Genomic DNA, 13,152 nt, shown 5'->3' on the forward strand with positions numbered 1-13,152 from the left:
AAAATAAAAGCATATTTCAATAAAACCAGATCAGAGAATCCACTGCACCTCTCTGGACAACAAGGGGATTAGAGTAGATGACTACATATGACCGGCTCCAGTTGATTCAAACATCAGCAGCGGTGGAAGGGAAGCAGATAATGTGGCTCAATGCCACGGTAAACCTTTGGGGCAGTCGGCTGATCATAGTAAAACAGAATTAGACAGGGGTGCCAAAACTCAGTGTGGGTTCACAACGGTTTATATTGCTAATCCCTTTGATCTTTACCCACAGATAAAGATAGGTAATCCGTTACCTCGCCAGGATTTAAAAAAGGGGATTAAAAGTGCACACAGATGATTTAAAAGGACAACAGAATGCCAGACAAATTTTGGTCTGGGACAGAGACAGAAGGTTCTGCAGGGTAGTTTTATTTTTTCAGGTTTTTTAAGCTTTGTTAGAATTTGAAAAAAAAAAAAAAAAAAAAAAAAAAGTAATTAAGGCTTTTCAGATGCTCATTATGATATTGATCAGGATATATGAATTATGATTTATGATATTGTGGTTTTGGTGAAAATAATCCTGTGTTGTTTGTAGAAAGACATTAAACTCAACCTGTACTTTATTTTAGTTATTTTGTTGATGTAATGAGGTGTTGAGGTATTTTTTTTCAGACCCTAAACCACTGGACGCAACGGTAATGATTTTATCGATTGGTAGGTCATTTATTCGTCTAAATAAACCATGCATTCATCAACCACCTGCAGGTGTTTTTAAAAAACACTTAGACACAGTTATGACTGCAGATGAGAAATTTACGGAGCTGTCATTCCAAAACACACAGTACTTTTCCTCGTCATCTAAGACTAAAACTAGTCAAAGTGTTTTTTAATAAGGCGCTCGCTCAAAACTACATCTACTTCTGGAGGACATTTCAAGCTGCCCTACAACTATTTCAATTTCCCCCTGCAGGCAAGGACAGAGCATTCCACCATCATCAGAGAACGAAAGAGATGCCCATCTCCCGACTGGAACCCAGATATTAAGCCTCTGATGTAGGTAGCATTTTATACCAATTTTCCTCTGTGAGCGCATGCCATCAAATCACAGTTGGGTCTTTTTCTTTTTGCTCTCCTATCCTCTGTGTCAGGAGGCCAGCGGGCTGAGCCTCTGCCACCCTAACCTGCCTCTCACTAGGGCGGTGAGTGATGGAATTCATATCTGTAATCATGTTACACAATGTCACCCTGACCGCTGCTGCAGCAGTTAAGACGAGCTATAGATTGCAGTCTTTCTGCGAAACAATCGGTTTTGGCTGCCCAACAGAGAATAACATAAGGGTGTTGAACTCGAGGAGCAGAGAGATGCTGTGGGAGCAAGTAGACGCGCAAGGGCTTTATACTGTAGCCTCTGAAGGAGGTCATGACAGAAAGACTGAAATCTGTCTGCTTTAAGTACAAAGCAAATCACCTGCAATTATCGGAGGAGTAACATCATTCCCGATCCTTGGCTGCTCGTGTCCCTAAGGCCCTATTATAAATGTGTGTGTGGGGGTCAGGGCTTGCTTTGCAGTACTACACTGTATGTAGCACCAAAATGTGGCACCTAAAAACATTCATGCCCTTCATGCAAACACTAAGAGGCAAATTCACAAAAGGATCGCTTTTGCATCTGCCAAACCGGTGCAAATAACAGAAAAAAACAAAGCACAAAGCACGCGCAAACGGTGAAATGCACCGAAAACTGCGCTGCAGCACAAAAATCATCTCAGAGCGCCGGTGCTATTTGTGCGTATTTAAATTTGGTATTATTATTATGCAAATAAGCCTTGTTTCAAATAGCGTCAAATTCACAAACACTGGTGCTAATAGCCACAGTTAGAGTGACGCTATTACCGTCTGCAGAGACCTGGTAGTAACTGCGCGAGAAATAAAAAAGGGGAAAAAAGGCTCCATTGCGTGATCATCTGCAATGAGCTGGTGCAACCAAAGCGCATTTATAAGGTGTCACACCCAGACTTTACAGTCATCTTGAAATTACATTTTGACGGTATATTTATTAAAACTATTATTATTGTCACAGCATCTGTAGGTAGCAGAATGAGCAGCAGTCCGCAAAAAGGCGTTACAAATGTTGACAAAAACGGTTCCAAAATTCCTATTAAACTCAAACGATATTATAAAAAACAACTAAAAGTTATAGGGAATAGTGATAAAGTGTTCAAAATTGGCATTGAACCACAGATGGGCTTGAACCTCGTAGGACCATGGAGAGCTCCACAAGCCATAGCCTTTCGCGTTCAGTGGCCCGGAACTTTGGCCCTGAACTTTGTGGTAGAGGAAAATATATTCAATCAACTGTCATCATTCTACATTGTACTATTACCATTCAGTGAAAACGAGAATTTCTTAAGTAAAAATGTAAATATATACATGTTTTTTTTCATGTAATAAATTAAATGTGTGGGAAGAGTGTGTTTTATTATAGACATCATCATAATATTTAAGTGTTTTATAGTCACCCCCCCTCCCACATTGTTGTGCATCTCAAAATCAAAATAACTACTGTCCGACAATTATTTCGTTTTATATTTATCTAAGACTGATAATTCCTTAAACAGGCAAGTGTAGAGTAGTGGCGTAAATGCGTAATAAATCTCCAATGGAGACACCCCCGCTGACGCACAGATTATTTACTTTGCCACATGGATAATTGCGGGTGCAATGAAGCGTAATTCATGGTGCTATTAGCAGCCGCAATCCCTTTCTTTGTGAGTTTGCCCCTAAATATATTCAATCAACAGGTTATTATTGCAGTAATTGAAATTCCTTGTCACCTCCTCTGGGAAATTATTAAAAAAAAAAAAAATTATCAAAATAAAAATAACACTGTAATATGAAGGCCAATATTTTGCTATGTGGGCAGTGTTGCAGTTGTAAGTGCTTTCTATTTGCATATCGAGAACCAAAATGGTGTGTAATAAATCCCCATTTGACACACCTTAGCAGGAACACATTGAATTAAAAAAGACCCCTGTTAGTGTCCAGCCTTGGAGTCTAAATTGGTATTTATTCAGGCAACGGAATGCTCTAATGGTGTGATATCCAAAGGCAACAAATGCTGATCACTGTGGTCTGAAGTCACCACCCAGTTAAATAACACCAGGAAAGACTGTGGGAAACTCTGCTCCTACTCTCTCTTTGCATCCCCAAAAGGAAATTTCCAATTCCTTGAACAAAAGAAAAAGAAAAAAAAAAGAAAAGAAAATTGGAATTTCATTATCACCTACTTATAATTAAACAATTTCAGAGCGCTTTTTCATCTTGGGAGAACAGCCACAGTGTATCCCCGAGTCAGACAGCCGCATTAACCAACAACTTTAGAAGATCTGTAAGTCTCTGAAGTCAAGATCAGAGAACTAATGCTCAATGCTCCATTTTTCTCTGAATAAACTACTGCTGCGCTATCCAGCTCTGTTCATTAGAATGCCAACGTAGTTTACCAACTGTCAAGGAAAGATTTCAGTAAAACACTCAATACACTATGCAACACCATGCTGTTTGGGACAAAACAAAAATAATAATAAAATGTGCAATATACTTTCACTAAAGCATGAAAATTACATACGTAGTACACAATCCCCATGAGATACTAATGATACATCATTGCAATGCATGAAATTAACATACTTGGAAAAGTATGATGAACAGACCTTTCTGCGATAGCGTGGCAGGAATTAGAATTTGCTCATTAAATTTGTAAGAGAAGGTCCTTTTTTTATCCTGTATGTGGAACTAAGTAGTGATCTCTGACCTACCAGAGAAGCTACAAAGTTGATTGCCTTCAAAGAGCATGAACTTCTTACTCAACTGCCAATATGGAGTTAATGGGAGCCTACTTAGCAGTGAGGCGTTAAAGAAGCTCTGGACTAGACAGGAATGAATCCATTTCAAAGTGGTTCAAGCCTCTCGTTCAGAGGCGGTACAGATGCACCTTTGATATCAATCTAGTAATGTTTACATCAGCTAGCAACACTGAATATATTATTCTCCATATTTCAATAAGTTCCATACATTGGCTACCATTGCTGGGGAGAGTACCCTCACGGCATCGAATGTAGTTCATCTGCTGCTCGTTGTCTGACTCGATTACACAGCAAAAGGACACATTAACAGTAATGGCTTTGACCTGCTAATGTGATATGCACGCCTACACTCCTGTCTGTTGTGTAATCTGTATAACAATATGAAAGATTAGAGTAAATCTAATGAACTCTGTTATCATGTTACCTACACATCTTAATATGGTTCCCTCCCACAGGCTATACAGATATAGTATCACCACTATGAGAGCTCAGTCATAATTATATTTTTTGACTACATTTCTCCCGTGTGACGCGTTGTGCATTTAGCTTCACATCAGGTACCATTACCTTTGACATATTACTCTCGTTACAGTGCGAACAAAGGAATGTATGCCATTGTGGCAATTATGTTTTTTTTCTGTTTTATGGCTATTGGCGTATTCAATCATATTGTAATAGAAACACATTGAGGATCATTACAGTATTTCTAAATTTGTACGTGAGCAAAATGTGTTTTCTTGGAAAATCTGTCTCAGAAAACGCTGGGAAACAAAATCCTGGAACACCTTTCACCCCCCGAGCAAACGCATGCACGTACATGCATGTATATACATAGAAATCACAGTTACATGCACATCATGCCTTGCCTTGGACCTTCGCTTGGACTGATCATTATTTCATGTCAAGTGCATTGAATTGCATTTAATGTATGAAATGTGCAATATATAAGTTTCATTGATCAATTACCAAATAGGACCTTTGTTGGACCTTTCTAGATCTTTGTGTGTGTTTGTGTGTGAATGGAAAAGAGATAAACGAGAGGAAAATTTCACAGTGTATTTTTTCCAGAATCGCTATGTATATCGGCAAGAACCATCTGTTGATTATGTCAAATGCCAATCACATGTCTTTTATATTTTACATAAAGAAGTGCTTGTTTTTTATAATTTCCCTGCATCTCAAATGATACATTTCTGAAATGTCATCCAACCCTTTTTAAAATGACCAAAATAACTTTATTTTCTTTTCTTTTTTTGTCTCTCTAGCCTGTTTGAGAACAACTTAAATTATAACATTTCAGATCCAGAGAGAGGCAACGAGAAATGAAACGGGGGCAACAGAGTATAGAAAAGCAGGTCAAGTTAGAAGGAAGCCAGTGTGGATATGAAAAAGGAGGATAACAGATAAGAGCGTTGAGAAGGGGGTTTCTCATCTGCTTCCAAAGCAGGTCATTGGATGCAGTGTGGCTTGCCTTGGACTCATTTACGCGTGGCTAACAGATTTCCTCGCTTCTTAGAGTGGCCACTTCTCAATGCCCCCGGTGCAGACAAACATTAGAATGCCAGAATCCATGAATATGGAGCACGCAGGTGTTAAACAGTTACAGAGAAATCAGCATCTATAAGGAATGGCTGGCAATGCCAGGAGAAACTCCATTGCCCATGAAGGGGATTGAACTAAGGTGAGACAACTTCAAGAATCTCAGCTGAATATCCATCACACTGAGGGATAGAAACCTTGCTTTGGATTAACATTTTAAAGCTGTAGTTTTCTTTTGAACTGGTCCACAGTGCTACAAATATACAATACATTTCCCGGATGTAAGAGTAGTTAAGCAAGTTTATAGCAGGCAGCTACACTGAATGTTGTCAATGGAAAAAGTCCTTTCCATTCATGTCTCGTGTTTATGGTGGTTTTAAGACGAGGCACCCTGGTGGAAACCAAAGAAGCCTATACTTTTGTCCGTCATTTCAGCCATCAGCTCTCTAGTCTCCAGCCTGTCATCAAAATGTGGCAGAGTCTACAGCGGCACGCTGGAGTTTCTGCCGGCGATCCTTTTCATCCTTCTATTCAGCGCTGAAGGGCACTGGGCTCAGTCGTCGAAGGCCACCAGTCGCTGCCAAGACTCACAGTGAGACCGCCAGCCAAATCTCTGTTCACACAAACTCCTCTATATCCCATCCTCAAACTTATAGTCTGTCTTACACACACACAGCACTTCACAATGACCTACGCACGTCTCACGGTTCACCATGATAATACACACAGGCATGTACATTTATACCAAGACATGATGTATTCAGTAATACTCTCAAATGCAACCACTGCCTTTGCACACACACACACACACACACACACACACACAAATTGTATGAAAGGCTTTGTCCTTTAACTGAGGAATCCAGAAGAGATACACGTGCATGCATAAAAAGTAACACATACAGCGACTCTCTGAGTGCTTATGGCTTCGGGGGCCCCATGTCTGCCAATATGTGTTGTGGCAGGTTGGATAGTGTTATAGTATTGTGTGTCTCGTGCCGACTCCCATCCGCTTTCCATGGCAGATTGCTTCTCTAATGACAGTAATTGCATTGAGGAAGCCCCCGGTCATGTTGAATTACCCATATTCATCCAAGCAAACACGTCTTATCTTACCATGTAATATAGTATACAGATGGCTATAGGTGGCAGGCATATTTGTCATCAACTCACCATAAAAAATCGATGGAAAAAATTCAGCACGTTTGAATGAGCCGCATATATAAAACCTTGGAGAGTTGTCAGAGGTGGGGTTTTTTTCATTATCTAGTAAGCAGCACTGGAGGAAGTATTTGGCAAATTAAAGTACGGTCATTTTTTTCCCAAAGTTAAATCCGCTTTACAGTTCCAACTGAATTCTATTCCGGTCGAACGAAGAATTGGCAAAGTTGTTCAGTAACCAATTAAGACATCAAAACACCCAAATGAGCCCCGCCCCGCTTACCCCAGGGGCTTCTCTAGACGGCTGGCGGGGGAGCCCACAATCTCTCCCAGTGTACAGAAGACCTGTCCCAGGAAGTCCTGTCGTTGGGAGGGGGGGAAGCGTAAAAAGACAGGGGTGGTGGGAAGGAGCGAGCCGTTGGGAGAGGCATTCGGGTGGATCACGGGGAGCAACAAGGACAGTCATGAGGAGTTAAGCATTGTCAATAGGCGTTGTACCATTGTAAATGAGGACATCTGAGGCGGACACGTACGTTAGAGTCTGGTGGCTTCCGAGGTGGAGGAGGAGGAGGAGGAGGAAGAGGAGCAAGAGGAAGAGAGAGACACCAGGCAGCAGCATTGACACAACAGAGCATATCATGGAGCAGAAGGCACAAGACTCAAATACCAGAGCGTCATCAATCAAAGTGCAAAAAAAAAAAAAAAAGACAGAGCGTGGAGGTGAGGAAGCAGAGAGACAGAACTGGAACAGCCGAGGGCCGAGAGTCTTAGACGGAGAGCGAGAGAGTCAAAGAGAGGGAGAACTGAGAGAAAAAACGAGAGATAGCAAAGGTGTAGAGAGAAAAGTGTCACAAGGAAGAGCTGACTTTAAATGTCACAGTTTTAAACACTGATGCAAATAGGCAACGAGGAAAGCATCAGCGTACGCGTAGATAATGATGAAAATTGTGGAATTATGCAAACCAAGGCTTCAAATATATTCTCAGTGTTTATGTTTCCAACAAGATATCAAAGCTTTGACTGTAAAAGATGATGCTGTATTGCAGTACCTTTACTTACAATATTTGTATCTTTTTACATTGCATGCTTGAAGGTACATTATTTATCTGCCCACTTTCTACAATTACGCATTGCCTTTTACAGTCTTAATGTAAACATGGACTGTCATGTATTGTACATTGAATTTATTTTTCTAAATTTAGAATGCTGTCTGACAAATGGGTATAAATACACTGCAAACTGTGTAATAGAATAAAATAAAAATGTATTAAAAAAAGAAAAGCATACAAGAAATGTGCTTGAATAGCTTTGATACAGAAATACAGTAATGTGATGACTTTAAAACAGGTTGTGAGGTTATACTGGATGCAAACCTCCGTTCTAGACCTAGAGGGCTGCATGTGCAAGGTGGACATTTTGGGAGATGAAGTGTAATTCACTCTTTTCATTCCAAAATATATTTGAGCATTTGGACATCACAAATTTTGGTTTGCATAAAACCATACATATATGTCATGCACTGGTGTAAAAAGGTTAACTATGAGGCAAACACCTGATTATATATCTGACAATATATGTACAGTATATATATATATATATATATAAAGACATATATACGTATATAATAACACATCCAACATATTGACTTACATGCTTTGCCAGATCTGGGCTTTTGGAATCGATATCATACCTGAAAATCACAAAGAAGTCAAATCACTTTATTTATTTACGTTCATAAAATAAGTTTTAGATTACATAGAACCAAACCGCCTAAACATCACACGTCTAGGTAGGCCAGGGTGCGACGAGCAGCAGCCCAGAAAATAAATCAAAAGCCGCCTTTACCCTGAATTCGAAAAATTACAACCACTTAAGCTATTTTTCCTAGAGAGTCAAAAAATGGTCAGACATATTTTGGTCCGCTGCTACAACTGGATGCTACTGTTGCTAAGCAACTGAAAAGAGAGCGTTATTGGAACCTAGCTTAAAACTAAGTGAGTTATTATTACAATATATCAACCAAATACATTTTCTAAAAATAAGGGAATATGAAACTCATTTTTCAGTACTGAGTATCAGTATCATCATCGTCATCATCATCATTAAGACTAAGAAATCAAGGATCACGATCATTCATCAGCGAGTTATTTTCGATCATTATTTCTCCATAATTATTAACTACTCCAAATAATTCTAATAATAATTCTAATAGTAATAATTATTTCCAGAGATTAAACACGTCTCAAACAGCCTCTATTAATGCAGGTTAAATATAGCTGTCGGATTCACTCCTGTGGGGACTGGATGGCCAAACTTTCTATCAGTATAATATAAAGACAAAAGGGAATAATAAGAGCATGAAAATAATACAAGTCAATCAATAGTGATGTGTGTTACCACATTCACTATGAATTAATTTATTATACATGAATGAATTGTGTGTATTTACTAATTTGTGTAGTACTTTGTGAACATTATATAAAGGTCGTTAGGTCTTGCTAAATGTAGAGCTTAGACTCGCTGTTGCACTGTGATTACAGGAGCAGATGCCTGGGGGCGACTGAGCGCTACCATTTTCTTCGACATATTTAATGAGTGATGCGAAATCTAGAAAGATGCACTTCGACGGTGAGTTCCGACAATCGCGTCGGTTGTCAGATTCGGTGTAAAGGCGGTTTAAGAAACTTCATCGAGGCAATCATTCTTTAACTTGCAGGTAACGTTTCCTCGCTGTGCTTTGGGGAATTGCGTTGAAGCGACGTGGCAGAGCAGAAGAAGATGCGCCCGCCTGCCATTCAATCTTAGCCTAGTTGTAATTAAAGGGCTTTATCCCGTCCCAGTGGTGAAAAAGAGAGATGTAAATAAGTCGCACTAATTGTAAGGGAATCCATGTCATCCCCTCCTGTCCCAGAGTTGTATCGCGCTGCTGCAAAATTTATTAATTAAGTGCATAAAAATTCTCCGAGCAGATCCTGGCTATATACATCCTTGAAAAACACAAGGGACTTGGTCTATTCTGGTATGAAGAAAAGAAGAAAGGTAAAAGATATTCATATATTTTTTTTAATCAGGAGAGGAGATGAAGTGGGGTGTTAAAGATTATTCTGTCTTCATTTGTAGAGATGTTAAAAATGAAATCCAAACTCCCTGCCTCCTTCACCAATCTGGCCTTAAAAAAAACCGAAATAAAGTAAAATTGAATAAAACTATAACTATAGCACAGGGAAAAAATGTGGGTTTTTGTGTCTCTTATGGGACTGAGTTTCAGACAATTTCTTTGCTTAACGGCGGGGAGATTGAGGATAAAACTTGTTATGAAATATTTATCACCAATCTCCCTCCAACACATGACAATGCCCCAATAAATAATTTCTCTGGAGAGAACTGAGTTAGTAGCAAGGAAGAGAAAGGGAGTGGATTTGACATCGAAGGGGTAGAGGGAGTGAGAGAGCGAGAGAGAGAGAGAGAGAGAGAGAGTGAGAGCAAGAAGGTGAAGATATGAAGACGGTGGAAGAAGAGAAGAAGCTGAGGGGGCTTTGAAGCGGACAGCACATCTGAAATCCACACACCTCCATGCATCCTCTAAGGAGCAGATCAAACAGAATAACTCACACGTCAAAGCGCAGGTTCTGCTTCTCCTCAAAGAAGTAGTCCAGGATGTACTTCCGGACAAAGTCTGGGTTTAGCGTGTTGTCTATCACCTCTGTTCTCCCGAACTGGATCGGAACCGAGAGAGAAGACAAAGGTGAAGGGAGCCGCGTGAAGACGCCTCATCGCGCAGTCGCTCAGAAAACACATCTGCTGCTTCATTAGCTCGTCCCCGGGCAAATTCTCATCTCCCCACAGCGCTTTGAGCTGATGCAATTGGATAAACTCAAATTTGGTTAAGAGAAGTCAATGATCGTAGATAGTCCTCTCCTCTGTCTCTCATTGTGCTGGTGAAGGGAAAGCCTGAGGGAAGCACTTTATTAAGTCCAATTACACTCATTTAATTAATACGGCATTCAGTTCATCATGGCTCTTAAATCCCCTTTCGAAAGCAACGCGACAGGGATGGAGGTTGAGGGTTCAGCGCGGATACAATGACTGGAAGAAGAGCGACTTCCCCCTCTTTGATTGCATTAGAGGAACACTTTGTCGGTACACAGGGGGAGTGAGCACAACACGGGGGGAAGGTGACAAAACTGTGTTCTGTGCAATGGCATCAAAAGTAAAGCGGGAAGCTGCTCGCTGCTGCGGAGCGAGTCCTTGTGAAGATGTGATGTGCTGATGGACAAATCAACAGAGAGAGAGAGACAGCATTGCCGTTACTGGCCCACACACACACACACACACATTTGCTCATGTGCCCTCTCTCTCTTTCTGTCAAGCACACCGACACACACACACACACACACACGTACACGCACACACACACGAACACACACACACACACACACAGACACAGACAAACTAATTGTCCAAAATGAATAATTCATTTACATAAGAGACTTTGAGCGGCATAAATAAATGATCCCCAGTAGAAAGTGGTACAGAAAACTGACAGAGTGAATTAATAATAGTGGAGTTAAGGCTTAATGAGGATATGAAACAGTGGGATTACGGTGGCATCAGATCTCCACACCTGTGATTACATTTAGTGAAGGAAAAACTCACAAAGGTCCCTGTCTGACAGCACAGCTGCAGCCCCCCCCGGGTGGAGGCAGGTTACTGTCGAGGTGCTCAACTAGATCCATTGTGTCTCTCGTATCACAAATTGTGGGAATGGGTCTCTCCAAATGTGGCCTGTATTCAAACATGAAAGAGTGTCTGAGCCCTTCAAAGAATTAACACTCCCTCCCTCTCTCCTTCCAGCTTTCTGTGCCCGCACATGTTGTAAAAGCAATGCTACATTTTTCTACCCCTCGGATGTGTCTCGGTTGTGATTTTTTCCCCCCCAAATCTGATTGCTCAGAATGTAAGCGGCAAATAAAGACTGTTAGGATTTCGTGAGATAGGATACAGGCTTCCTCTGTGATATTAAGGCACAACATGACTTGGTTACTCAGGTCACCAATAGGCTTAAGGACATGCTCTAACTGGAAAGACAATGGGGAAGATGAATGCATAAGTTATTGGAAAGAATTGTAAACTGTCAATAGAGAGCACAACATGATCCCAGAGCCCCCCACCCCCTACTCCTGCTGTGCATCCAAATACTTTTTTTTTATTAAAAGAGGTGGTGATTTCTGAGGCAAATAGAAAAACACAGATTTGAAAAGTCCTTCACTTTGAAGAGCAGGATATCGAGTCATGTTTGGCATCCGTCCTTTGCCTGTATTGCCATGCCGACAAACGTTGACGATTGAGCACATGCGTCACTGAGGTTTAAAAAATGTAATAATAATGGACCAAGGAAAATTGTAATCATGACTCAAATAAAGTAATCAATAAAAATCTGTAATCCCGCATGAAGAATGTAGCTGAAGTTTTGTTCCCATTTGTGGGAGATACAAGGAGAGGGCGGAGGGCCCGGTCCTCTCATATTCACTGTTTTTCCAAGGCCAAAGTTAACAAAAGGACAAGTGTCAGCACTGGAGTAAAATTGCTACCATAGGAAATAACACATCTCCTCTGCCACATATTGAGCTTACTTTAGAAAGTGCACAGCAAAACTAGGGCATCAAAGCCCTACATGATTAACTGTCAACCCCAGACAAGAACTTGCTGAGGGGATATCTGGGTTTGCAGTCTTTGCCATCGACTAAAATTAACTGGAATAAATTGTGGGTAGGGTGTGGGAGAATTCATTTTGGAATACAGCGTCATGCCTAGGAGTTTGACTCTAAATGGAAAAGTCAAGCTTCTCCGACTTCAGAGAGTTGCTTCCACTCAAGGGCAACTCAGAAAGCTGCACCAGCATGCCATCAGTCATGATAACCTTTTGACAGAATGAGGTCTATCAAGTTTAGCTGGATTGAAACTACTGACAAAAATTGGAGCCCTGATAACCGATGAAGGCAACAACTGCAATCAAATCACAATCACTCTGTTATCTCTGTCATTCTTCAGGGGGAACATATTTAATAATAAATAAAGCTCATGTTAACGGAGGAGTGTGAAGTAGCCGATAGGAGACTGGCCCACAGCGGAGTTACTCCATTACAGAGGGTCGGTGGCACAGTGAGAAGGGCCCTGGCCGGCCATATCTGCTCTGGCAGGGCACAAACATGACATGACAGAGGGTCAAACAAGATGCTTAGCTTTATCAATTCTGCACAGCTTGACTTCTCTGCTCACAAAGCCATCTGCCGTGCTGCAAATGCACAGTGCAATATTTCTTTTACGCCCAGAGATTAGCAGGCTGCCCAGCACATCTTGTAAAGTGTCTGCAGGGCGCTGGCACAGACAGCTGTTACAGGTACAGGGGGCATCCCATGTGGAACTGCACATACACTGGATGACATGGACAAGGATGAGTATATTTTTAAGTGGTTACCTTTTGACATTTAAGGAAATTAATTTTGAAATACCGAGATATTCCTGACAAGAGAATAATGTAATACCACAGTGTTAGCATTATGTCTAGGTCCTGTTTGCTCGGGTCAACACCTTCCATTGACAGCTG

At 40.9% G+C, this 13,152-nt stretch overlaps 1 protein-coding gene across 4 annotated transcripts in view; it reads right to left on the bottom strand.

Moving 5' to 3' along the window:
- Nucleotides 1-13,152, bottom strand: part of cpne5a (copine Va) — a gene marked incomplete at both ends in the record, with an annotated part of 75,220 nt that overhangs the window by 41,098 nt on the left and 20,970 nt on the right. Inside the window, 4 exons of one of the 4 annotated variants that reach the window (XM_080015412.1) lie at nucleotides 6,829-6,905; nucleotides 7,079-7,093; nucleotides 8,196-8,235; nucleotides 10,158-10,261. In XM_080015412.1, the coding sequence (XP_079871538.1) occupies nucleotides 6,829-6,905; nucleotides 7,079-7,093; nucleotides 8,196-8,235; nucleotides 10,158-10,261 (236 nt within the window). Of the gene's footprint in view, nucleotides 1-6,828; nucleotides 6,906-7,078; nucleotides 7,094-7,722; nucleotides 7,738-8,162; nucleotides 8,236-10,157; nucleotides 10,262-13,152 lie in introns of all 4 variants that reach the window. The other 3 variants (XM_080015411.1, XM_080015410.1, XM_080015409.1) reach the window with 3 other exon arrangements.

This window comes from Zeus faber (assembly GCF_960531495.2).
Source record: "Zeus faber genome assembly, chromosome: 15".
NCBI classification, from domain to species: Eukaryota; Metazoa; Chordata; class Actinopteri; order Zeiformes; family Zeidae; genus Zeus; species Zeus faber.